The sequence below is a fragment of the Panthera tigris genome, chromosome F3, assembly GCF_018350195.1.
Source record: "Panthera tigris isolate Pti1 chromosome F3, P.tigris_Pti1_mat1.1, whole genome shotgun sequence".
NCBI lineage: Eukaryota > Metazoa > Chordata > Mammalia > Carnivora > Felidae > Panthera > Panthera tigris.
The window spans coordinates 20,428,452-20,451,993 of record NC_056678.1 but is presented as its reverse complement, the minus strand read 5'-3'; the positions used below and the strand labels follow the sequence as shown (position 1 = coordinate 20,451,993).

Here is a 23,542-nt window from a genome sequence, read left to right as displayed (position 1 = left end):
GGGCACAGGTATGTAGGACACTGGAGGTCTCTCCTGCACCCCACAGAATGGCAGCTGTTACCTTTGTGGCCTCCCCCCTCTCTTTTGACCTGAGACCTTTGCAGAACTAGGCAGAGGAAGGGAGGTGGGGGGGGCGGGGGGCGGAGATGACCCTGAGAATGACCAAGATAGAATTTCCCACTAATCCAACAGGAAGCAGGAAGAGGGCTTGGTGTCTGAAATATGGGGATTTAGAAACAAAAAAGTGACATTCTTGCACAATGAAGTCTGGGGCTGATATTCCAAATGACGATACGTGCTTTGGCTTTAAAGTGAGGGTTTTAATCTCCGGGTGGGAGGAGGCCTGGGGCGGGGTGGCGTGTCAGAGGGCCAGCTCAAGGAGTGGAGAGGAAGGGCCGGGGCTGCCGGTGGGCTCTGTGGTGGCTCTAGGTTGGAAGCACACCTTCCCCCGCATAGGGCTTGAAGCACAGATAAATCAGAAAGCAGCTCCAGATGCCAAGGATGAAAAGGGTGCCCAGGAATGGCATGGAAGTTTTCTGCTAGAGGACGAGAAAGGCAGGAACCTGAGGCAGGGTCAGCGAGCTGCTGGCGAGGCTCCCCTCCCCGCAGGAGCCTCTGGGCTGCAGCCTCCAGGCTGGGAGACCCGGGCCCTCCGGCCTCATGCCATGTCCTCTATGACGGAGTGGATGAGGTCGGGGGGCAGCGTCTCACCACCGTCGGGGGGACTGGAGGCAAATGCAGCCTGAGCACACTGCCTCTGGGAGGATGGGGCACCCGACTGGGACAAGGACTTCTCGAATGGGTCTACCTACCCCTGACTGTAGTTGTTCTTTTGGGCACACAACAAACATCTTTCCTGTAGAGGGAAAAAGAAACGGCACAAGAAAGATCATTTTCCCCTGGTCCAAGATGGCCGCCTGCTAGGCACCTCATGGGGTCTTGCTATAGGAAAGGGCGGAGCAAGATGTTGGCGCTTGGCAGTGGGCACCTCCAGGGTTGAGGTTCACTTGGTCACGGCTTAGGACTCTCCCCAGGCTTAGAGGACAAGCCCCCGGAGGGGGCTCTGGGCTAGGGAGGCATCTGGGGCCAGCAGAGGGGTGGAACCCTTCCCTTTAGAGCAGGAGGTAAGGGAGTGAGAGGGCCTAGGACGGTCAGGGCAGGGCAGGAGCCTGGAGGGGCACACCAGCGTGGGGGGGGGGGGGGGGGAGTCAGGCTTCACTTACGCAGCAGGTCCTGCCTTGATGAAGGGAATCCAGTGGGTCCATTTTTGGTTTCTGAAGTGCCATCATCTTCTCGTGGAGAGTGAGTGGCATTCCATCAGCTCCATCCACTTTCTTGAGCCGGAGCTGTGGGTCTGTGTCCGTCTTTGCCGTCAGCCTGAACTCCCGCTGCTCCTCTGGACCTCTTCTAAGGGGACTGGGGGAGGGAGTTAGGGAGGGGCAGAGCTGGGAGGACGATTTCCAACACGACAGGGAGATAACCACAGTGTGGGCGGCCACGGAGGGCCCCGACATCCAAGCCATTGGGGGAAGAGAAAGCAAGACAGGTCCTTGAAGAGTCTGAGGGTCCTCTGAGCCCGAGGACGCTTAGCAAAGTGAAGGGAGGAGATGCCTCAGGGACGAAGAGAGACGGGTGCAGGTCACACTTACTGGCTGCTCTTGTGCATATTTATTAAAACATCCATCTTCTCATCCATATCCTTCTGCATTTCCTTCAGGAGAAAAGTCAAAGCTTAGCCTTATCATCCTGAAGGGCGTCTGAAATCCTTTCTTCTTGCCTCTAGCTGCCAACCACTCAGAGATCACCTCAGCGTCTTCCTTTCTCGGGAATCCTCACCGGCCTTGGGTGACACGTGCCACCTCTCCCTTTCCCCGCCCCCATTCCAGGATGAGGCCAAAGCACAGGCAGGGTCATTAGGGGCTTATCCAAAGTTTCCAGATGAGTCAGAGGACAGGAAGGCTTTGACCTGATCCCACACCTGGATGAGACCCTTATGCCCTGGCTCTGGCTCAAGGCCTATGAAGTGATGGAGGCAAGAAGACGAATCTTGTGACCCTCCCCCGCAAAGGCACTTTTGGCTCCAGTGTTTTGACCCCTGCTGTGCACCCAGATTCTGCACATGCACGTTTGCTTCATCTTTTACCCAATTTCTGGCAGAAATGGTCAGCATAAAATAAAACTGACATTACTTCAACTGGTCCCTCACATTTATTATTTACTAAGAACTGAAAGAATAGTAAAATCTTCTTGGCGAGTTAAGATCTGTAAAGTTTGATCCAGAGACATGGGAATAGAAATAGTGGTCATCAAAGAATGTCTAAGATGACAGATATCATCGTCAACGGTATCTGTTATGGACAAACACAAGGTTGGCTTGAACATTATAAAATACCCATGAAAAATAAATTGCTTCAAGGAAAATAATTCTAATAAAAAATGAAAGATTTGGCAACAGTTTACTGAAGTGTGGTAGAAAACTGATCAAGGAATTATACTGTATGGGTGGAGATGATTTCAAAAAATAGCTTCTTGAAAAGCATTTTTTTTATGTTTATTTTTGAGAGAGAGAATGCGTGAGCAGTATGGGCAGAGAGAGGGGAATGGAAAGTCTGAAGGGGGCTCTGCACTGACACCACAGAGCCTGATGCCGGACCCGAACTCACAAACCATGAGATCATGAGGTAGGACGCTTAACCAACCTAGCCACCAAGGCGCCACCCCCCCCCCCACCTTCTTGAAAAGTATTTTTAAGTGGTGGTATACATTTTGGATAAGACATCTGTATTCATAAATAGAGTGAAAATATCCTTGATGTGAAAAATGCCCCCTGGTTTCGAAAAATCAGAGTCCAAATGTCCCTTATTCTTAGAAGTGTCACTGTTACTTCAAACTCATGTCCTGAAGTGATCTCCTCATTTTCTCTTCTAAATCTGTTTGCCAACTGTCCTTGTCACCGTCACCACTTTCTTCTAACTGTCCAGATTGCCTGTTGGGGTCATGGACACTTGCTTCTCCTTCATTCTCTATGTTGAGTCGATCATCAAAAATGTTATTTTTCCTTCGGTGCATCTTTCAGATTTACCATTTCCCTTCTCTTCCTACACCTAGTCCAGCATTCCTCATCTTGAGTGGGAACGTGGCTTCCTGCCTGATATTCTAGCTCCAGACAGCCCCCAACCCTGCTCTCCCGGCTCCCCCCACCCCCGAGCCCACCTTGCAAACAGCTGCCTGCTCAGCCTTTCTGAAGTGCTGCTTCTAGCATGTTCTTTGATTAAGAATCTCCAGAGGCCTCTTACTGCTTACACAACCAAGTCCCAATCTGTCCGCCTGTCTTTCAAAAGCCTTCATTATCTACCGCCTTTGTGCCCATTCCATTTTATTTCTCACAGTTTTCCCGGATGATCCCACTTTTATGACTGATCTCCCCACTGACCATGATACACTTCACGTTCATCCTGCTTCCATGCTGTGTGCAAGCTGTTCCCGTGCCCAAAATAGCCTCCTTTGTGCCTTTCCATACCCAGTCCTGCCCACTAACAAAACACTTACTGTGTTTGCATTTTAATATAGAGATAATACATGCCCTTTGTAGAAAATTTGGACAATATAGAGGAATAGAAAAGTAAATTAATCTCATCACCTCGCCATAACTGTTATTAACCCCTTTGGTGTATTTCTTTCCAGTCTTTTTTCTAAATATTTACTTTGCTATTTTCCCCCACTTAACTGAGATCAGCCTATATAGATTGCTTGTATCTTGCTTTTCATTATATGCATACTTCTCATTATAAGCATTCTTTTTTTTTAAATAAGCTTTTTATATCAAAATAACTTGGGACTTACTGAGAATTGCAAAGATAGTACAAAGAGTTCCCATATGCCTTTCATTTCATTAAGTTTCCCCTTAATGTTAACATCTAACCCAATCATGGCATTGCTCTTAATTTAAAAAAATTTTTAAGTTTATTTATTTTTGAGAGAGAGATAGAGTGAATGAAGGAGGGGCAGAGACAGAGAGAGAGAGAGAGAGAGAGAGAATCCCAAGAGGGCTCCATAGTGTCAGCGTGCAGCCTGATATGGGGTTTCAACTCACGAACCACGAGATCACGACCTGAGCCGAAACCAAGAGTCAGATGTTTAACTGACTGAGCCACCCAGGTGCCCCAATTTTTTTAAAGTAAGCTCCATGCCCAGTGTGGGCCTTGAACTCATAACCTCTTGATCAAGAGTCACATGTCTACCAACTGAGCCAGCCAGGTGTGCCTATAAACATTTTCTCCAGTAGTTCCTAGTTTTCATTCTGTGGATATACCATAATTTATTTGGCTATTCTTCTACTGTTGAAAATTGTGGTTTCCAAATTTTTGCTATTATATACAATGATCCTGCGATGAATATCTTTTTACAGATACTCATGCTAGTATTTCTGATTATTTTTATAGGCTAAATTCTGGGAAATGGAATTAATAGGTCAAGTGGTTTGATATTTTTTGATTTCTATTTTCTAATTCCTTTCCAGTTTTGCACAAGCCTATACTCTGATCAGCAGCATAAGAGCATTCCTGCCCTGTTCTATAACTGTCATAAATTAAAAGTTCATCTATTTGAATGTGACAATGACTTAAGTATTGTTCCCATTTGGCATTTCATTGATTATTCACGAGGTAAACCTTTTAAATATATTCACTGCATTTTAGTTGTATTCTCTTTTGTGGATTGTTTCCTCATACCCTTTGCCCATTTTCCTATTTGGTTCTTACTGATTTGTGTGAGATTTGTAAGTTATAGATTAAAAAAAACTTTTATCAATGTTTATCATATTTGTGGAAAATTATTTCCTTCAAACTGTTTGCTTCTTAATTCTGTATATGGTGCTTTGCTGTTACCATTTTTAAATTTTTTCTATTGTTAAATATATCAATATTTCCTTAGTGATTTCTTCCATTGTACATCTTTTTAGACCATACAGTTAAATATTCATATATAACTTATTCTTATTGGTTTTTATTATTTAAATTCACTCTATGCACCATTTCAGTTTTTACAGTGTTAACTAAGTTTTTCTTCATATAATCACAGTTCTTAATATATAATCCTTTCCTTCTCACTAACATTTAAAAAATCATCCTTATTGTCTTTGAAATTGTATAGAGCTGTGCTGCCCAACCTTCGGCATACAATGGAATCACCTGGTGATCTTTAAAAACTACTCATGCCTGGACCTCATCATCTCAAGAGGTTTTGATTTCATTGTTATGGGGTGCAGCTGGGTACAAGGTCAAAGCCACAGTACAGGTGACTGCAATGTACAGCCAAGGTTGGTAACTACAGCTACTTAAGATCTGGTTCTTATCCAGGGGAAAGCTCAGAATCACTTTGAGAGTTTGAAGCAACTGTGGCCCAGCCTGGAGATTTTTATTCAGTTCATCTGGACCAGGCCTGGGTATACAGATGTTTAAAATCCTGGCAAGTGATTCTTAGCGTGTCCCTGGCACAGAGGTGGTGACAAGTTTATCTACCCTGGTTTTGTTCATGCGGCTGGTTATCTAGACAAGATTATTGTGGCTTTATGTGAACTTTATATATCTGGTAGGGGTAGTACCCCTTCATAACTCTTAAAAATGTAAAGCTATCTGCTTTTGCCTATTTATGCTTCTACATCAGTGGTTCTCAAATTTTCACTTAGGAAATGTGAGAAAAATTCAAGGGTCCAAGCCTCCTCCAAAAAGGATCTGGGCCCTATTTTCTTTATTTGTGCTCCAGGCAATTCTAAAACACATCAAGGTTTGAGAACCACTATTCTTTTTTTTTTTTTTTTGAAATTTATTGTCAAATTGGTTTCCATACAACACCCAGTGCTCATCCCAAAAGGTGCCCTCCTCAGTACCCATCTCCCACCCCCCATCAACCCTCAGTTTGAGAACCACTGTTCTAAACATTTTCTTTAATGTTTATTTATTATTGAGAGAGAGAGACAGCGCAAGCAAGGGAGGAGCAGAAACAGAGGGAGACACAGAATCCAAAACAGGCTCCAGGCTCTGAGCTGTCAGCACAGAGCCCGACACGGGGCTTGAACCCACAAACCATGAGATCGTGACCTGAACTGAAGTCGGACGCTTAACTGACTGAGCCACCCAGGCACCCTGAGAACCACTATTCTAGAGTCTAGGTGGTCCTCTTAGTAATTGCTGAGTTCAAAACTAATCTTACTGGGCTTTTGGTTAGATATGCATTTAGCTTCCCATGTAGCCTTCAGAGCTCACCGTAAGAGTCACTTTCTCTGTAAGTATTTAGTTACCCCGGCCCACATTCGTGACTCATTTCTCCAGACTCCTGATTAACTAACAGCCAATTGTCCTGTAGCTCGGCACTTACTTGTTATTTAATTCTCTCTTGCCATAGAGTTTGGGTCTTCTGCTAGATTGTAAGTGACTTCAGGGCAGGGTCTGGCATCGCCTTCCATAATTCCCAGTGCCGTAATGGCCCATGGAAGGCACTCAGCAAATGCTTACCTTCATAATCTCCACGAATTCCTGGAGTTTATCAAAATCCTTGTCCATTATGCCCTTTATCTGTTGAAGAAGAAAAGCGTGGCAAGTATTACTGAAGGCAGAGTCCCTCTGGGGCATTTTAAACAAAGGGCAGCAGCTCCTTCTTGGATAAAACTCAAGGAACAGACTTGTAGTGGCCAATTAAAGCCACTTTCTTCCCAAGGAGTCTATGAAGGGACTAGGGTGCATGTACCATTAAGTGACCACCACCAGGGGCCTTGGGGTGGCTTAGATCTGGGTACGGCAACGCTTCAACGTGGAGCTCAGACCATAGCTTCAATTACACCTTCTTTCTTCAGCATTCCCTCCCTTCCTACAAATGCCACCAGTGGTTCCAGCAAAGAAGCAAGAAGAGAGTTTCTGCTCTGCTGCTTGTCCCCGGAAGAGGAGGGAGGAGAATGGAATTGGTCCCTGACTTCTCCCACATCCTGGTCAGCTCCTCTCACTCTGTCACGAGGGCTATATCTCCCTAACCCTCAATGTGATGCCTTAGAGAGTTCTTGTCATTCAAAACCTGGGCTTAAGCATCAGACAGACAAGACATCGATACTCTCAGCTGCTCGGCACTGAAACACTGGAGGAGATGGGGCTGAGTTGGGCTGATGCGTTTTCCACGCAATTCCGGATTGCCCTCGCTATTCAAGGTTGGCCACTGCATTTTCCTGGAAGCTCCCCTTTTCCTCCATATCCTGGAGAGTCTCATCCTGTTACCTGTTTGATCTCATCCATTTTTTCCTTGAGCTCTTCCTTCACCTCCCTGAGTTCAGTCTGAGGAAATAAAATAGGGAAGAGAAGGAGTAAGGAAAGGTCTAGGAAGGGAAACTGTCAAAAGGAAGTAAGGAAAGACCATGGGGCATTGCTAATAAGGAGGAACAGAGAAATACCTCCCATTAGGGAGGAAAGAAAGGATGCTATTGAGAAAAGGGGGGAGCAGGCCGTACAGACATCACGTGCCTCCCGCTATGATGCCCTGAAGGGGACACCTTCACTTCTGTGATGTGACCCCCAAAAATGCACAGCCGCATCTAGTCACCAGGAAGGACCAGGCCACCCACATGAAGGGTCGGTCTACAAGATAAATGACCTATAATCCTCATAAATGACAATGTCCCAGAAACCAAAGGTTGAAGTGGAATTCCAGACGAAAGGAAACTAAAGAGGCAGGGAACCCAGCTGCCATGTGTGGTCCTGGATTGGATCCCACACAAAAAGAGTTGTCTTTTTCTTTTGTCGTGAAAGACATTAGTGGAATAATTGATACAATTAGAATAAGGACTGAATCAATGTTCATGTCCTGGTTTTGATATTTTGCTCATTGTAATGTGTAAGAGATTGTTCTTGTTTTCAGGCAATATGCACTGAAATTTCAGAGAAATGTGCTCTCAGATGATTCAGGAAACATACCTTATATGTATGTGTGTGTGTGTGAATACATGCGGAGAGAGAGAGAGGGAGGGAGGGAGGGAGGGAGGGAGGGAGGGAGGGAGAATTGTAAAATGCCAACATTTGGGAGATCTGAGTGAAGGGTATAGAATTCATTGTACAATTTTGTGGTCCCGGAGCCTAGTCACAGATGCCAGCAGCGAACCCACCATGGAAGCGGCCGGCGGCCTGGGCTGCCCCACCTACCCTTAGCTCCTGTGTCCCTCCTGGTTTGGTAAACAGCCCTTCTTGTTTAATTCCCTTGTAGTCATACATCTGTTGGTCGAAAACAGAAACACAGAATGGTGGACGTCACAGGTGTGGGTGGATGAGGCAGGAGAGATCCCCCCTGAGTTTCTGTTCCTCCTTTCAGGCTAGGACAGGGGTGAGAGCTGGCGACCCCGCCTCCACCGTCTCCCCTCTGAGCTCCTCACGCCACCGCCCTCCTGGCCCGCTGAACGGCCAAGGCCCTTCCTGCCTCAGGGACTTGGAATGTGCTCCTTCCTTCGCCCACACTGCTCTTCCTCAGGCTTCCGGTCGGCCCTCGGCCCTCGTCTGGTGCTTCAGCTACCAGCCCAGCCTGGGGCCTTTCCCGACCACCTGGTGGGCAGCAGCTACCCAGTTAGCCCTCCCTATTTCAATTCTCCGCATTGCAGGTAACACTGCCGAATTTTCCTTGTTTCTGTATCAGATTATTCCAAGCGGGAACTTTTGCGAGCAGAGTTTGTCTCTCTCTCAGTGTATCCCCCAGCACCTGGGACAGGTCTTGGCCACCAGGAACAGCGAACGACCCCTGACTCCAAGTCACCTCCCCACGGGTCTCAGGCCTGGCTGCCGGCATGGCCTCAAAAGAGCTTCTTACTTTGGTCGGCTCGGGCTTCAGTTCCAGGCACATTGCCTTGTAGTTCTTGGTCTGTAGAGACAGGAGTTTGGCAGTCCTCCTGTCAGGCACCAGGATTGGAGGGATAACACCAGCCCTCTCAAGAGCCCCCCTACCCAATCCTGCCCGTCCACCTGCACCTGAGCTCGGGCCCATGTACGCCCCCTCCCCTCAGCACCCGATTCAAGACAACCCAAACTCTGTCGGGTTATCTTTCTTTTCTGAACACGCACCTGCCCAGTCAGCAGGTAGCCCTCCCCCCCGCTGGGGGGCCTGAGCAGGGAGAGCATTTGAAGATAACTTTATGGAAGCCGTGGATTAGTTCAGGCTTTGGAGACAGATTGACTTGCAATCTGATCTCGGCCTGCTTCCCTCCTAGCTGTGTCACCCGGGCAAATTATTTATTCCCCCTGAGCCTCCCTTCCTCGTCTGCAAATTGGGGGCACTCATCGCATTATCTAATAAGGTGCTTGTGTGCCTTAGATGTGCCCGTGGATGCAGGCCTGGTACCGGCCCGGCCCGGAGGCGTGGCTCTGGGGGTGGTTGGAGGTGGTGAGGGTTATTACATCGCTCCTCATCCCAAAGGAAGTCAGCAGAGGCCTCCTTCCTTCCCACCCCGAGGCCAGGGATGAATCCCATCCTCCCTCCGGGCTCAGAGGCCACTTCACTCTCAGAACAGAGAAAGAGCAGAGCATTCACCAGAATTCTCTGTATCCCCCCACCCGCACCCTACACCTCCATTCAGTGAGGACTCAAAGAGGCCCCACATTGTCCAGCAGCGTTTGTCCTTTACCAGGTTTGATTTCTTCAGTTCTGCCCTCTTGGCCGACATGATGGCGGAGGCCAGAGTGTTAACTTCCCAACCTCCCCACCACGGGCCCCTGTGACCAGGCCACCGTCCTGTGCAGATTATAGGCCAAGGTGAGGGAGGATGACTGCCTCTCTGTGTGCAGAACTGCTGAGGTCACAATGCCCTGGTCCCACATCCTGGCCCGGAGTATCACTACAGCTTTGAGCCTCGGGTGCCTCAGCCACTGAGCTGAGGGACAGGTCGGGTTCCAAAGCCATGAGGTTTCCCTCCTGCAAGGGGGAAGGGGGTCACCTGCAAAATCGCCCTCTGGGAGGACCTGGCCTGTTATGGCCTTAGCGGAAGGCACGCCTCACCAGAAGCAAGGATTCTGTCTCCTCCCCGAGCAGGACTTACCGACCAGGAGGTGTCTGCCCCGAACATCTAGCTCTCCTCCGAGACTGTGCACAAGGTCTGTCGCACTTTCCCCACGTGGACAGACCCTTCCTTGGGTCTGAAGCTGCCTTGGGTTGAGATGCCTTGAAGTCCCTCTTGTTCAAGGTGCATGTACTGTACCAACCTGGGGTCCTCTATGCTGGGGGGCTGAGGGGTTGCTGATCTTTGAAGGATGGCTTCTGACACCCTGGCCTGACCGCACAGATGGCCCAGTCCCCTCTCTGCCCTGTACCACACAGTCTCTTCTGTCATTCTGGAAGACGGTTGCAGCAAGAAGCAAAATGTGGACAGTGCTGAGAAGACTCCTGGGGTGGGGAGGACACAGAGGCCATTCTGAAGGGGGTTATAATTTGTGTCTAAAGAGTCAGAGGATCGTGGCCTCCTGTGGGACCTAAAATCATTCAGAATCCAGCTGGCGAGCCTAATTTCGCTTTCCTTGGAATTCGTGGGCATTTTACCTCCTTCCCTCTCGTTTCAACTCCTAGTTGCTATCAGAAAGGCCAACATGGAAATTCTGAGGCCAGCTAGCCCAGGAGTACAGGAAGGGATGGAAACTGCACGGGAAGCATGTGCCTGCAGCACCTCACCCCCCCACCCCCATTCTGTCCCTCGCAGAGGCTGTGAGCTCTAGAACCTTCCCGGGAGCCGCGGCAGTATTTCCGATGCATTTCTGAGGGGGTTACTTCATGGCCTCCAACCTGGTGATGGTCGTCCCTCTTATTGTATCACAGCCAAAGGAAAAAGTGTCTATCACTCTGTTTAGTTGGGGAGAGGAGTGATGAACTTTCCAGGCCTCTTTCCCAGCTAGTAAGTGAAGGCTGGAATGTCAGGGTCCCGTGACCCCTGTACTCAGTCCTTGCAGATCCGCTGGCCACAGAGCAGGAGGGCCCTTTCTCCGCCCTTTCTATGTTTCCAAAGACCCGACAGGCTTGGGCAGGGGACTACAGGGAAGATGACACTCCCTCTCAACGTTCACCAGCCCTGAGGAAGCGGGCACCGACTCCTCTTGGTTTTGGCTTGAGATCCTCCTGGACCTACAGCAAAGCTTCCTTCTCTTGGCTGAGCGGTCACTAAATGAGCCCCCTTCCAGCCACGCATTTCACAGGAGCCCAGTGGCCCGTGTATCAGGAAATTGGGTCTAAAAGAAATCAGGGTCTCGCTGTAAAGCCGCTTTATACACTATACACGTACAACTATCATCATTTGAACAGATGATAACAACCGACCCACGGCTCCAGGCTTGCGCCTCCTCACAGCATTCACTAGTCATGCGGCCAGATACGCCACTGTTGTCATCAGTGTGTTCGGGAAGGGCTGAGGAAACCCGTTTGGTGAACCTGAATAAACGAGTCTCATGTTACTGTCTCCTCCTCGGAGATTCTGCAGTTGTGCGCGGCGTTAGCTCGAAGCGGTATGGCGACATGGATAGTGCCGTGGCAGAACTTGGTTATACGCCAGCCCTGGGCTGTTTTTACCTGAGGGACGCCGCACCCGCTTTTTCTGCCCCCCCTTCATGGTGAAACCCACTGGGATGAGGGCAAGGAACAGAAAGCCCACAGGCGTTCCAATGGGGTTTGGTGGAAAAGGGATATTCACAACGGAGAGAAAGAAGCAGTCACGTGTCTCTTTTCTCCAAGGGGATGTCATTTGAATTTCCTTTTCCTTACAAAGGTCCTGGTTTTTCAGTTTCACCAAGGCAATGTTGTAAGGGAGGCTGCTGGGGGAGGAGGATTTAAAAATGGCCGGGGCGGGGGTGGGGGTGGGGTGGTCTCATGGCGGCTCAGTCAGTTAAGCGTGGGACTCTTGGTTTCCACTCAGGTCATGATCTCGCAGTTTGTGGGGCTCTGTGCTAACAGTGCTTGGGATGCTCTCTCTCCCCTCTTTCTCTGCCCCTACTCCGCACACGCTCTCTCTCTCTCTCTCTCTCAAAATAAACTTTAAAAACAAACAAAAAATGGCCTTGGGCCTCTGACTTCATGGCCTCTTGTAATTCCAGGGGTGACCCAGTGTTCTAAAATCCTTTGATGAGGACAGAATAGTTCATAAAGGTATCCGGAATCCTGACGGCTGTGGTCTCCAGTCAACCTCAGACCAACAGGGTTCAACACAGATGACCCGGATAATTCACTCCGAAACACCCTGCGGACGTACTGTAGGGTCTGGCTGCTGCCTTCAGCCAGAGGGCTCTCTGGTTCCAAGCCCCCAGTGAACCTCTCACATAAAATTTTTAGAGCTTTACTGTGATTAGTTATTGCATTGTCCTACTAGACTGATTCATAGATGCCTCAGAACACTCTACACTGTGTCAGGGTAGATTTCTCATGGACACATCGGTTACTCTGCAATTTCTGGGCATTTCTGCAAATACTGTACCAGACTTTGGCTAGAATCACAACCCTATTATATTGTTCCTGTGAAAAAATTACATCTAGTTTCTGCCATGAACTTCTAGTACCTCTATTTCAGGAACAAAACAGGATATTCTGAACAGGTAATTGTAAATCTCCAGGTAATTCAAGACAGCTCCTGATAAGTAAAAAGTCAGAGCAAATGTATTGTATGAGGACTTTCAGGCTTCTTCCTCCTGTGAATTCACCAGGACAGGGACACACTTGCCAGGGCCTTCCAGGACCCAGGGGAACCTGTCACTATTCCCACAGCCAATGTCATAGAACAGCCTGCTGTGTGAGATAAAGTGAGAACCACCAGGCATCAGAGGCTCCCCTGCTCCTGCTAAATACGGCTCCTGGGGCCTCTTTACTTGGCTGGTGTCCCTCTACTCTCTTTGGATGGAGTCCAAACAGTGGATGGCAATTATATTCCTACCTGTTTTGGCGTCCCTGCTTAAAGATTCTCTGTGGTTGTTCTCCCAGTCCCTTAAAGCCTCCTCTCTACCTCTGACACCTCCAAATCCCCATCCATCATCGACGCCATACATCTGAGTGGCACAATGGCTTCTCTGGATTGGTCTTTTGGGGACTATGCATGGTATACATGGGAGATCACAAACGGCGGGGATGTGGGTCAGTCCTGAGAGCAGCCAGCACCACTCTTGCTCCCACTTTTTTGGCTAGAATGCAACCACACGTCCACACCTACCTGCAAAGGAGGCTGGGACACGTGGCTGAGTATCCCCCAAGAGGAAATAAGCGTAAGGAGCAGATGGCCGATCTCTGCCACACCTTCCTGATGGATCTCATCCTTCCCGTTTCATTCTGACAAGTCCCCTCATAAGAAAACTTAAGTTCACGTTCTTCTGTTTTTTGTGCAAGGGAGGAAGCTGATGAGATCAAAAGGGAAGACTACGTGAGACACTGGAGCCGGGTCTCCCACCTAATGTGGGCTGGCAGAGCTGGAGTTCAGGTTAAGGGCTCACCTCTTCTCATCTGAACAGCCAACAGGCTAGGATGTTGAGACAGAGGTTGTAATAATGATCCCGCTTATCCAAGATTTACAGTGTAATAATCCCAGTCGATCCCGGATCCATTCTGCAAATCTCCCTCCCCTCCTGCGGGTACTGGAATAGGAGTCTGCTCTGAAGTTTCACTTGCTGTTCTAAGCCCTCTCAGCAGCACTGGGGCCCAAGCAGGTTGCCTCATCTCTGCCAGCACCTTCCCTGGAGGATGAGTCTCACTGTTGTCCTCTTTGCTGAGAGTCCATAACCTGCTGCAGATGACCCTCTCAGTCTAGCCCCATGAAGCCACCTGCACATGACTCCTGCATGGGGACACCTATTGCTGGGCCCCACCAACAGACATGGACAATAGCCTTGATTGGACCAAAGTTTTCCTTCACTTAGAGACATCGGACCCTGGTTGGCCTTCTGCGGGGCCTGGCTGTTGCCTTTTTCACACCTGGTTTACATTCTGCTCTTTCCCAGGACCCTAATGTCCCCAGGGTCATTAGCATGTCAGAGCTGGGTCTGTGTGAAGAATGCTCCGGAAGGTGTGAATCTTCTTCCTTGGGTAGGAGTTCCAGGGCTTGGGCCAGAAAATGGGGATCTCTGACCTGGAGCTACAGGTGGTGATCAAAGCAAGGAAGCTGCTAGAGTCAAGAGTCACACGGAGAGGTCAATGAGCTAGAGAAGTCTTCCCGTCTCCAAACAGGGGAGCCAGAGGCAGATTATCAGAGCCACCGTGGAGAAGGGAGAGAACCATTCCTGGCGGAGGCAGAGCCAGCCTGCGGGGCTCTCACGGGTGGCCGAGGTGTGAGGGAAACCTCAGCGCATCTAAAGACTAAGAACTGGGCAGTTTCCCTGAGGTGCTCCTTCCTTTCTTGTCATAGGAGTGCGCTCCATGCAGGGCTGTGGATTTTTCCTTTTGGCAAAAGGCACTGGTAGGAAGCTAGCCTTTGTCTAGCTCCCAGTCCTCCAGTGAGGAAATGCCCACGCTGAAGCATCTCGTCTGCTGTGGGGGTGGAGCCAAGGCACGGCTCTGAAGGAGCCAGTTCTGTGACGTGGGTCTCAACTCTGCTCCTGGAACTGAGTGTTCACGCTCTTGCTAACCCTCCCAACAATTAAACCAGTTCACGTGGGTTCTCTTTGCAACTAAACCTGACTGACAGAGTTGGTCATACATTTCTGCTAACTGCAGATCTTTGGGAACTCACATGCGTGTGGTGGTAACTCCTGGGTGGTGACCCACAGGGGCGTTTCCTGTGGAAATGTCGAGTACTTCTATTTGGTGACATCCCATAGACTGTCAAAGTTGGTAATTTTAATTAGTGGCCATGGGAAAAGGGGGTGTGAAACCCAGTCCTTCATGGGTCTTTTTTATAATGAAGACTTCCGCTTGGCTTTTTTTGGTAGACAAACATCAGACAGACACTTTTTATAGCATCAAGACACCTAGGCGGGCCTTTTACTCACAAGAGGTAGATGGCGTGTCACGCTATTATGTTGGTTCTTCAGGGACTGCTTTTTCCAGAATCTTTGTTCAGCTGCTCGGGAAGCATCTCCAAGCCCACCTGCCTTCCTCCTGTAGGCCGTCTGCAACCCCAGCTCTTCTCACCACAGGGCTCTGGGGATGTTCCTGGGCCATGTGACTGACGAACACTCTGAGAAGCACCTTCTGGGGCCCTGAGCTCCTACCTGAAGCTGAGGAAGGGAGGCATTAGGTGACATTACTCCTCTGGGCGGCAACAGAGGACGGGAGGCGTTAAGTGACATTATTCTGGGCGGCAACAGTCGTGTGAAAATCATGGCTCACGGAAAGACAACTTGGATGGAGTCAAACACTGAAGCAAGCCACACTTCTTTCCTGAGCCCCCTAAATACGAGTGTTCACTTATGTTTATCTAATTATTGATCAAAACAAAGCAATCCCCTTCCTTCCCCTACCTCGAAAAACCAGGGCCACAGCAACCCATCCAGAGGACAGTGAACTCCAGGGCCTGCCTGGGTCGCAACCCCACACCTCACTGGCAGACTGTGCTTCTTCGGGCTCAGGGCCAGGCTGGGTCCGAGCGAGAACCACTGACTCACTGCGCAGGCATTTCCACACGGAGTCCCCTGTTTCTTCACACGCTCGCTGAGCCCTGTGTGTCAGGCACTCTGCTAGGCACCAGGGGCACAGAAGAAACTGAGATGTGGTGCTGGCCCCTGGGAACTCATCACTGATGGGGCTGACAGAAGCAGCAGAACCGCACTTACACTGCGGTCTGTAGATCCAGGTCTGGAGGGGGCCCAGAGGAGAGGCACAACCCAGTTCTTGGGGCTGGTTCTCTGCCATGCTCTTCTGGACTCCAGTCCTGGCCTTGTGAGTTTCCCAGTACCCCAGCTCCTCTAGAGTCAGGTTCTTCTCTACATGCAAGCACAGGATCCAGGCCGGGCCATGTTACCCACCGTGTGCCAGACTTTGCAAACGCCAACACCTGCCTGTACCTCTGAAGATGACCTCCTCCCTCTACTCATCGGTGGGACCACCCCGGTGGGAAAGGTCATCAAAAAGATGTGGCCACCAACCGACCCGTGAGCCGGACCCTGGCACTTGGAGGCTCCTCACCTCCTCGGCCCTGTCCTTGGAACGTGGTTTCCGCTTGCCTTTCTTGCTCTCGGAGGCCGTGTCACAAGGATATAGCCTTGAGATGGCGACGTGGCGTTGAAAACGCCTTCAGGGTGTATGTGACTAGACCCTGCGAAGGCCTCTTTATAAACTTTGCAGGTATGGCCAGCAGGTACAGGGATCCATTCGTCTTGCTGCTGCCTGAGACAAGCCTCATATGTAAGTCCCCTTTGCTTATTAAAGCTGCCACCCACCATCCCGGAATGACTGCCTCTTTCTTCAGTCTCTCTCTGCCCTCAGAGCACAGGGGCCAATTTCAGATTGCACCCAGGAAGCTCCCAGGAGGGTTACGACCAACACACGCCCTCCATGCTGGGCCCTAGATGGGGTTCACCTGTCTCTGCCATATCAAATGGGTCTCCCAGCATAGAGGGCCTAGCCTGTCCCAGCAGGTGCATTGCATACCAAATCAGCTTTCTCTGCTCCATCTGGCCCAAGTTCACCTCTACCCGGCCTTGTCACTATATATAGCGGTTTGGACTGGACCAAAATCTGTACACCCTCTAACAGTGTAAAACAAAGTGTCCTCTGAGCTCTATGTGTCAAGTTGATATTTCACCACGTCAGACTGTGTGCAGGTAACACATTCTCGGAGGTCTGTGGGTTCCTGCCTCAGCAAATAATGGGATATTCATAAATGTAACAGCCCTTAGGTTTTGTACATAAATCCCCCTCAGCAATCAGGACGCAGAGAATTAGACACCAGAAGTCCTCACGAAGGAGACTTTGCTGTGCTGGTCTGATACCAAGGAGAGGCTTCTTGCTGATTCTACTCGGTAGCCTTACCTGACCTCTTTCCTGCTGTGGCCGTGCCAGAACCCTCAGGACATTCTTTGGACCTTCTCTTTTGTCCTCCACTTGGTTACGTGTATTAGCCAGAGTTCTCCAGAGGAAGAATTCTTTCTTAGGCTTCTTTCTCCTCAGGCCTTCAACAGATGGGATGGGGCCTGCCCACATTAGGGAGGACACTCAGCTTTGTTCAGCCCACCAACTCAAATATTAATCTTATCTGAAAACATCCTCACAGACACCAAATATCTGGGCACCCCATGGCCCCATCAAGCTGACACATAAAATGAACTACCATGTTACCTGTCTCTCCTGCCTTCCTGACCCATCACTTCACCTGGAGCACAGCTCATTTTCTTCCTTTGGTCGTGGCACCCGTGGCCTGAGTTCCAGATAACTGACCTCAGGCTTGCCCTCAGGCACCTTCCCTCCAGAACTTCCTTTTCAGGGCAGGCCAGGCCGGAGGCCCAGGGTTCTCCAGCCCTTCCCACCCAGACGCTGGCCTCCGGATGTTTTGATACCAGAGACTGCCTGCCTTCCTGCCTTCCTGCCTTCCTGCCTTCCTTCCTTCCTTCCTCCCTTCCTCCCTCCCTTCCTCCCTTCCCCCCTCCCTCCCTGAGGTCCTTGCCTAGAGCTTTCTTCCATGCCACCACCATGCCTGGTGATATCAAGGCAAAGTGTTCCAGGAAGTCATTGCTTTCTCTCTGCTCAGCTTTATGGATTGACCCATTCCGACGCCCTCTACTCACTCATAGTGCTTTGTGCCCTGGAAACCATCCAGTAGGTCGGGTATTTGTCGATACCTTCCCATCCCCCATTCTTCCAGGAGAGAACGCTCTGCTTTTTCAAATTCCTGCAGCAGCCCTGGGGCCACGGCTACACACCCCCGTGTTTTGGCCCCCATCTGAGCTCCTTCTAGACCCTCCCTCAAGGGTGCAAATCCAGATCCTAGCTTCTGCCGTCCCCCGCGTCTCGCCCGCCTGTTGCACAGCTCGGTTAATGGCAAACAGGGGTGAGGATTAGCCGCAGCTGCATGGCCTCGTGTCCCTGCGGAAGGGCGGGGCGGCGCATGCGTGGACCTTGGTCTGTCCTATTGGGAAGGAGGGGCTTTGGGCCTGTGCGCCTGGATTCTCCGGTTCAGTGATTTCCTGGCGGCCCTGCCAGTGTTTTACTTGCAGGTTGAACTAGGGTCAAGAGTTCACCTACAGAGACGGGGAATCACTGTAGTAAGACGGGTCGTGACTTAACCAAACATTTTGGATGGGTTTATTTTCTTTTCCGTTCACACAACGATCCTAAGATGTAGGGATCATTGGGGGCACCCGAACGGCTCAGTTGGTTGAGCGGCCGACTTCAGCTCAGGTCATGATCTCGCAGTTGGTGAGTTCGAGCCCGGAGTCAGGCTCTTTGCGGTCAGCAGAGTCGGCGTCGGATCCTCTGTCTCCCTCTCTCTGCCCCTCCCCTGCTCGAATTCTATCAAAACTAAATAAACTTAAAAACAAAACAAGTAGGCATTATTGTTGTTTCCATCTTACAGACGAGGAAGCTGTTTAACGCAAACATTGAATCATTTTTCTGCAGTCACAGACCGAGGTGGGGGAGTCATGAAATGAACCCAGGCAGCCTGGCTACACAGTCAGCACGTTTAACCTCCTTCCCAGATGTAGGAACATCTCTTTGAGTCTCTGCTTTCCGTTCTTTTGGGTATACGCCCAGAAGTGGAATTGCTGAATTATATGGTAGTTCTGTTTTTAATGTTTTGAGGAACCTCCATACTATTTTCCATAGTGGCGACACCAATTTGCACTCCCATCAATAGTGTACAAAGATTCCCTTTTCTCCACATCCACGCCAACGCTTATTTTCTTTCGTTGTTGTTGTTGTTGTTATAGTTCCCATTCTAATGAGTGTATATTGGAAGCTCATTACAGTTTTGATTTACATTTCCCTAGTGATTCGTGATGTTGAGCATCTTTTTTTTCATTTATTAGCTGAAATATTTACTTTTAAAGGAATGCAGTAGGATTTTGCCTTTCTTTTCAGATTAGTTACTAAAACAGCACTTAACTGGAAGAAATAAGTGAAAAATGCATTCAGTGGTAGTTCAGAGTCCAAGGGTTCTTCTTCCTCTTAGGCACCAGGAAGAATGTTTCTTTAGGACACAGGAAGCAGGACTGGATGTCCGTTACTGCGTACAGGCCTGTAGGGGGCGCCCAAGAGCAGAGCACCCTGGGTGCTTCTTCCCAAGGGGTCCAAGTGTCCAGTGAAGGAAGGCTCCAGGGTCTTACCCCAGGTGCCCTATTGCTTTCCCCAGATGTGTAGGGATTATAGGGGCTAGCTGTAGCAGAACATTTCCTTCAAGCAGAAATGGCTCCACAAAGCACAATTCACTTCAGCGAGTCATGTCCACATCCGTAAAATCACCAACAGTTAATGATTCATTTATTCACTTATTCAATAAATATGTGTACCAACTGCCCGTTTGCCAGGCACTGAGACCTATGTTTGCAACAGAAGATGATCGAAGTGGATTTGGGTTACGACCTGAATAAATGCTTCAGAACAGAGAACAGGAACGAAGGTCAAGAGCCTCTCTCCCCAGAGCCCCACCTTCAGCGTGGCCAGTGGTGAGCGAGTAGACTTCAGAGATGTCCCTTTATTAAATGGAATACCGCTTACGGCTCTGCAGTATCGACCAAATGAACAAGGTGCAGCGGGAGCTTCGAGTCAAGTGGTCGTGACGGACGGTTCTCAGCCCAGACAGCTGACTGAGGCTTCTCAGAGGGCAGATGTGCTGCCTCTGTATCACCATCAGTCAGGCTGAGCCTTCAGCTCAAAATGCATCTCCACAGGGGAGAGAACAACTTTCCCCTCTCTTAAGGGAAAGGGAACATTAACTAAGCATCGTCTCTGGGTCTGGGACAGTGTTAGGTGCTTTATATGTATGGCGGAGCAACGTTTTCAGCTATTAATTTGTGCCTCTCTTCTAGTGCCCTGGGCAGGATAAGGACCTCAGAGAGGAGCAGCTGGGTGGGTACCGGTCTCTGGGACCATGCTCTGTTGCTGGGGTGGCTCAGCCAAGGGGGCGGGAAGTTGGCAGACCTCAGATTATCCAGGCAAACGGAGATCTCAGTGGTAAGTGGTGCACACAGGGCACAGTGTGAGACTCAGGCTTTGTTCTTCTCCCACTGTGTGTGTGTGTGTGTGCGTGTGTGTGCGTGTGTGTGCGTGCATGTGTGTGTGTTGTGGGAGCAGCCCTGAAAATAGATGAGGCTAAACTTCTTCCTTACCTGGCAGGGTGAGAGCTCAGAGTCAAAATTAAGTTGATTTACATGTTGCCACGGTAGCAGAGTACCTGGAAGTTTCCTGTGCTGTGGCAGGTGTGGAAATGACAGAAGCACCCTGGAAGAGAGTTAGCAGTTTCCTAATAGCACCCACTCAACATATCTCACCATGCCATCCAGCAGGCCCACCCCTGGGCACCCACCTAGAGGGAGTAGGAACATACAACGAGTCTTTCTCTTTCTCTTCTGGTCCAAGGTGCTTTGGGAGCCGCTGGCTTCGGTGTAGACACGGCCAAGTCCAAGAACCACGCCACGCACAACCAGTTGCGAAAACGGCACAGAAATGGCACCAAGAAACCCCAGTCCCAAAAATATGAATCTCTTAGGGGTAGAGAACTCAAGTTCCTGAAGAACATGCGCTTTGCCGAGAAGCACAGCAAGAAGCGCCCGAAGAAGACGCAGGCCAACAATGCCAAGACCATGAGTGCACGTGTGGAGGCCTTCAAGGCCCTCGTCAAGCCCAATATCCCAAAGACTGGTAGCCACAAATTCAATCAACTTGCCTGCACCGCTCACCCCAAGCTCGGGAGACATGCTCGCGCCCTCGTGGCCAAGGGTCTCAGGCTCTGCTGGCCAAAGTCCGAGGCTGAGACTCAAACCGAGGCCCAGGCTGCAGCTGTGACCCCAGCTCCAGCTCCTGCTGTGGCTCGGGTTCCCATAGGCGCCGCCCGCCACGAAGTCTCCAGTGTAGAGGCTTCTGTCTGCCAGAGTGAGGATGGAAGGACCAAGTGTGATCCCTGGGCGTCTGTCTGCATGGGGATGGTGTCCTCCTGTGCTGTTTGTGCAGATAAGCCTGTGGCAGGAGCTGTCAAATAATAATAATAATAATAATAATAATAATAATAATAATAATAATAAAAGAGAACACATATCCACACGAAGACTTGTTCTCGAATGTTCACAGAGGCTTGTGCATGATAACCTCACGCTGGAATAAACAAATCGTGCTATGTTTCTGCCACGGGACAGCACTCAGCCGTAAAGAGGAGGGAGGAACGGACGCTCATGACAACTCGCTGAATCTGACAGACACTGTGCTGAGTGAAATTCCATTCAAACGAAATGCTAGGAAGCAAATCTATAGCGACAGAAAGCAGATGGGTGGCTGCCTGGAGCTGGGGAGGGGGCAGGGATTGCCGCAAGGGGCAGGAGGGAGCATTCTGGGGGTTGGTGACGTTCCGGAGGCCAAACGTGGCAGCGGTTCCACTGGTGTATACGCGCCACAAACCCATCAAACCGTAGTCTCCAGATGGGTGCATTCTATCGTGCGTGGACCTTAGGACACTTAGGCTGACTCAGAGACGGTCAAGAGGCATGGCTTTATCGCTCACGAGAGATTGTGCAGTGTGTTGAACCCACTACGAAGATTATTTCACTTAGTCCTCAAAGTACTGTCGTAGGAGAGCCACGATTACCCTCCTTGTCAAGGAATTAGCAACGCTGGTAAGGAATTGTTCAGGAAAACCACCCCCAGTCCTCCTGTGTGTCTCCCTCACTCTGACGCCATGGCCACACTCACAAGGCCTCTGGGCAGGGGGAGTCCCCACAACGAGCAATTCTGTGACACCAGCTCGGGCAGCGGAGGGGCAGGGGAGGCTCCTACAATTCGACTCAGCTCTGACACTGTGCACCTGCAGACAGCGTGGGATCTCATGCTTAAGGGCCCCATCCTAGAAGACCATGCCCCCAGCCCCTGCTTCGGACGCCAGCCACGAGTCCAGGTTGTTATCCGTACTTCTGACCAACCAGCTATGGAAGGGAGGTTTCCACAACCCCCCTTCAGGCTCAGTTAGTTTGCTAGAGGGGCTCCGAGAAAGAAACAGTTTACTTATTAGATCGCTCTGAGAAAGAAACAGTTTACTTACCAGATCGCTCGCTAGTTTGTTACAAAAGGATGTAAAAGCCGGATAGAAGAGAGGCTAGAAGAGATGCACGGGAGCTTCTGTGTCTTCTCCAAGTACATCACTCGACTCACCAACCCGGGAGCTCTTGGATCCCCGTACTTTGGGGATCTTTATGGAAGTTAGATTATGTAGGCATGATCAGTCATTAACCCTGGAGAGGGCACGGGGCTGACAGTTCCAAGCTTTTCATCATAGGTCGGACGTTCTGATGACCAACTCCCATTCCATCCAGGAGCCCACCCAGAGTCACCTTGTTAGAACAAAAGTCACCCCTGTCACCAGGAAATTATAAGGGGTTTAGAAGCTTTGTGCCAAGAAACAGCAGAGACCGATATACATTTTTTTTTTCTTTTTACATATTTTTCTATTATCTGACAGGACTCAAGGCTTAGGGAAAACCACCTGAGTTGTGCTGGGCTGGGGCACTGTGGCCACAAAGTGCATCTCTAACAAAGACCCTAGACAGCCATTAGCAGCTCACTTGGTAGGAGAACACCTGCCTGCTCTCCGGGGTGCGGGGATCCTGTCCGAGTAGTAAAGCAAGGGTGGGCAATGCGGCTTCCACTTCGGGGGTACAGATCTGGCTGGTTTGGGAGAAAAGAGGGGCACCTGGGTGGCTCTGTCGGTTAAGCATCTGACTCTTGATCTCAGCTCAAATCTTGATCTCAGAGTCGTGAATTCAAGCCCCGCGTTGGGCTCTGCGCTGGGCATGCAGCCTACTTTAAAAAAATAAAGAGAAAAGGTGTATATTGATTGTGGGAAAGTGAAGGTTATGAGCCTGTACCTAAGGGTGTGTTGGATCCAGGTGCAAATGCATTCCTACTCTGGGGGGTGGGGAAAGGAGCTATGGGGAATTTCATGAACCCCATCGCTTCCTACAACTGTTTGTCCCTGGGGCGCTTAGGAAGCCTGATGCTCCGTATGTCTCTGTTCCTTTTGTCCCGTCACAGCCCAGTGAAGCTCATGACCCGGGGAGTGGGGCTGTCATCCCTCGGTCATCACCAGCCCGCGGTGCCCGGCTGAAGCCTCCTCGTTCGTTCGTGGATTCGGGCCCTTGGTGTACCAGACAGAGTGCTGGGTGGGCGTGGGACTCCAAAAGAAAAAAAAACCAAACACCAAATCCTCCTAAGACAAACCATAACGTTGCGTCTCTATTGAGAGGTTTTGCTGTGCTTGTGATGGACGAGCGCCTTGTGACTATGGCACAGCTCCTGCCATCTGGGAGCTCTGGGTTTACCAGAGGAAACAGAGGCAAATGGCATTTGGACCCGGAGCACCAGGGGCAGCCTCAGGGAGATGCTGTGCCTGGCCCCAGGGCGGCAGAGGCCCCCCCACACTCACTGTACT

The 23,542-nt window shown here is 50.1% G+C and overlaps 2 protein-coding genes and 1 long non-coding RNA gene across 8 annotated transcripts; 1 reads left to right on the top strand and 2 right to left on the bottom strand.

The window, feature by feature from the left end:
* Nucleotides 1–299: 299 nt before the first annotated feature.
* Nucleotides 300–9,796, bottom strand: TEX35 (testis expressed 35). Of its 6 annotated transcripts, none has more exons than XM_042976505.1 (9): nt 9,647–9,796; nt 8,782–8,886; nt 8,181–8,249; nt 7,263–7,319; nt 6,513–6,572; nt 1,650–1,711; nt 1,224–1,416; nt 813–856; nt 300–563 (listed from the first exon to the last, which is right to left on the bottom strand). In XM_042976505.1, the coding sequence occupies exons 1-9, from the start codon at nt 9,683–9,685 to the stop codon at nt 476–478; spliced, it is 717 nt and encodes a 238-aa protein (XP_042832439.1). In that variant the 5' UTR covers nt 9,686–9,796; the 3' UTR covers nt 300–475. The 6 variants fall into 6 exon arrangements, with proteins under 6 accessions (XP_042832439.1, XP_042832441.1, XP_042832438.1 ...); XM_042976507.1 differs by having other exon boundaries at nt 8,836–8,886; XM_042976504.1 differs by having other exon boundaries at nt 8,728–8,886; nt 9,647–9,794.
* A 5,114-nt stretch (nt 9,797–14,910) lies between these two features.
* On the bottom strand, nt 14,911–17,901 carry LOC122235917. Its single transcript, XR_006214036.1, has 3 exons — nt 17,697–17,901; nt 16,945–17,105; nt 14,911–15,191 (listed from the first exon to the last, which is right to left on the bottom strand). It is a non-coding gene; the product is annotated as an uncharacterized LOC122235917 (long non-coding RNA).
* Nucleotides 17,902–19,464: 1,563 nt separating this feature from the next.
* Nucleotides 19,465–21,107, top strand: LOC102949467 (60S ribosomal protein L29-like). The gene is made up of 2 exons (XM_042975703.1): nt 19,465–19,528; nt 20,488–21,107. Exons 1-2 carry the CDS (start codon nt 19,465–19,467, stop codon nt 21,105–21,107), a joined length of 684 nt encoding a protein of 227 aa, XP_042831637.1.
* The last annotated feature ends 2,435 nt before the right edge of the window (nt 21,108–23,542 follow it).

Coding starts and splice junctions, on each gene's coding strand:
- TEX35 (XM_042976504.1), bottom strand. CDS start 9,685: ATGTCGGCCAAGAGGGCAGAACTGAAGAAATCAAACCTG. Junction 7,320..8,180: donor GAGGGACACAGGAGCTAAGG/GTAGGTGGGGCA, acceptor TTATTTCCTCAG/ACTGAACTCAGGGAGGTGAA. Junction 6,573..7,262: donor AAATGGATGAGATCAAACAG/GTAACAGGATGA, acceptor CTTCTTCAACAG/ATAAAGGGCATAATGGACAA.
- LOC102949467 (XM_042975703.1), top strand. CDS start 19,465: ATGATCGAAGTGGATTTGGGTTACGACCTGAATAAATGCTTCAGAACA. Junction 19,529..20,487: donor AACAGAGAACAGGAACGAAG/GTCAAGAGCCTC, acceptor TTCTGGTCCAAG/GTGCTTTGGGAGCCGCTGGC.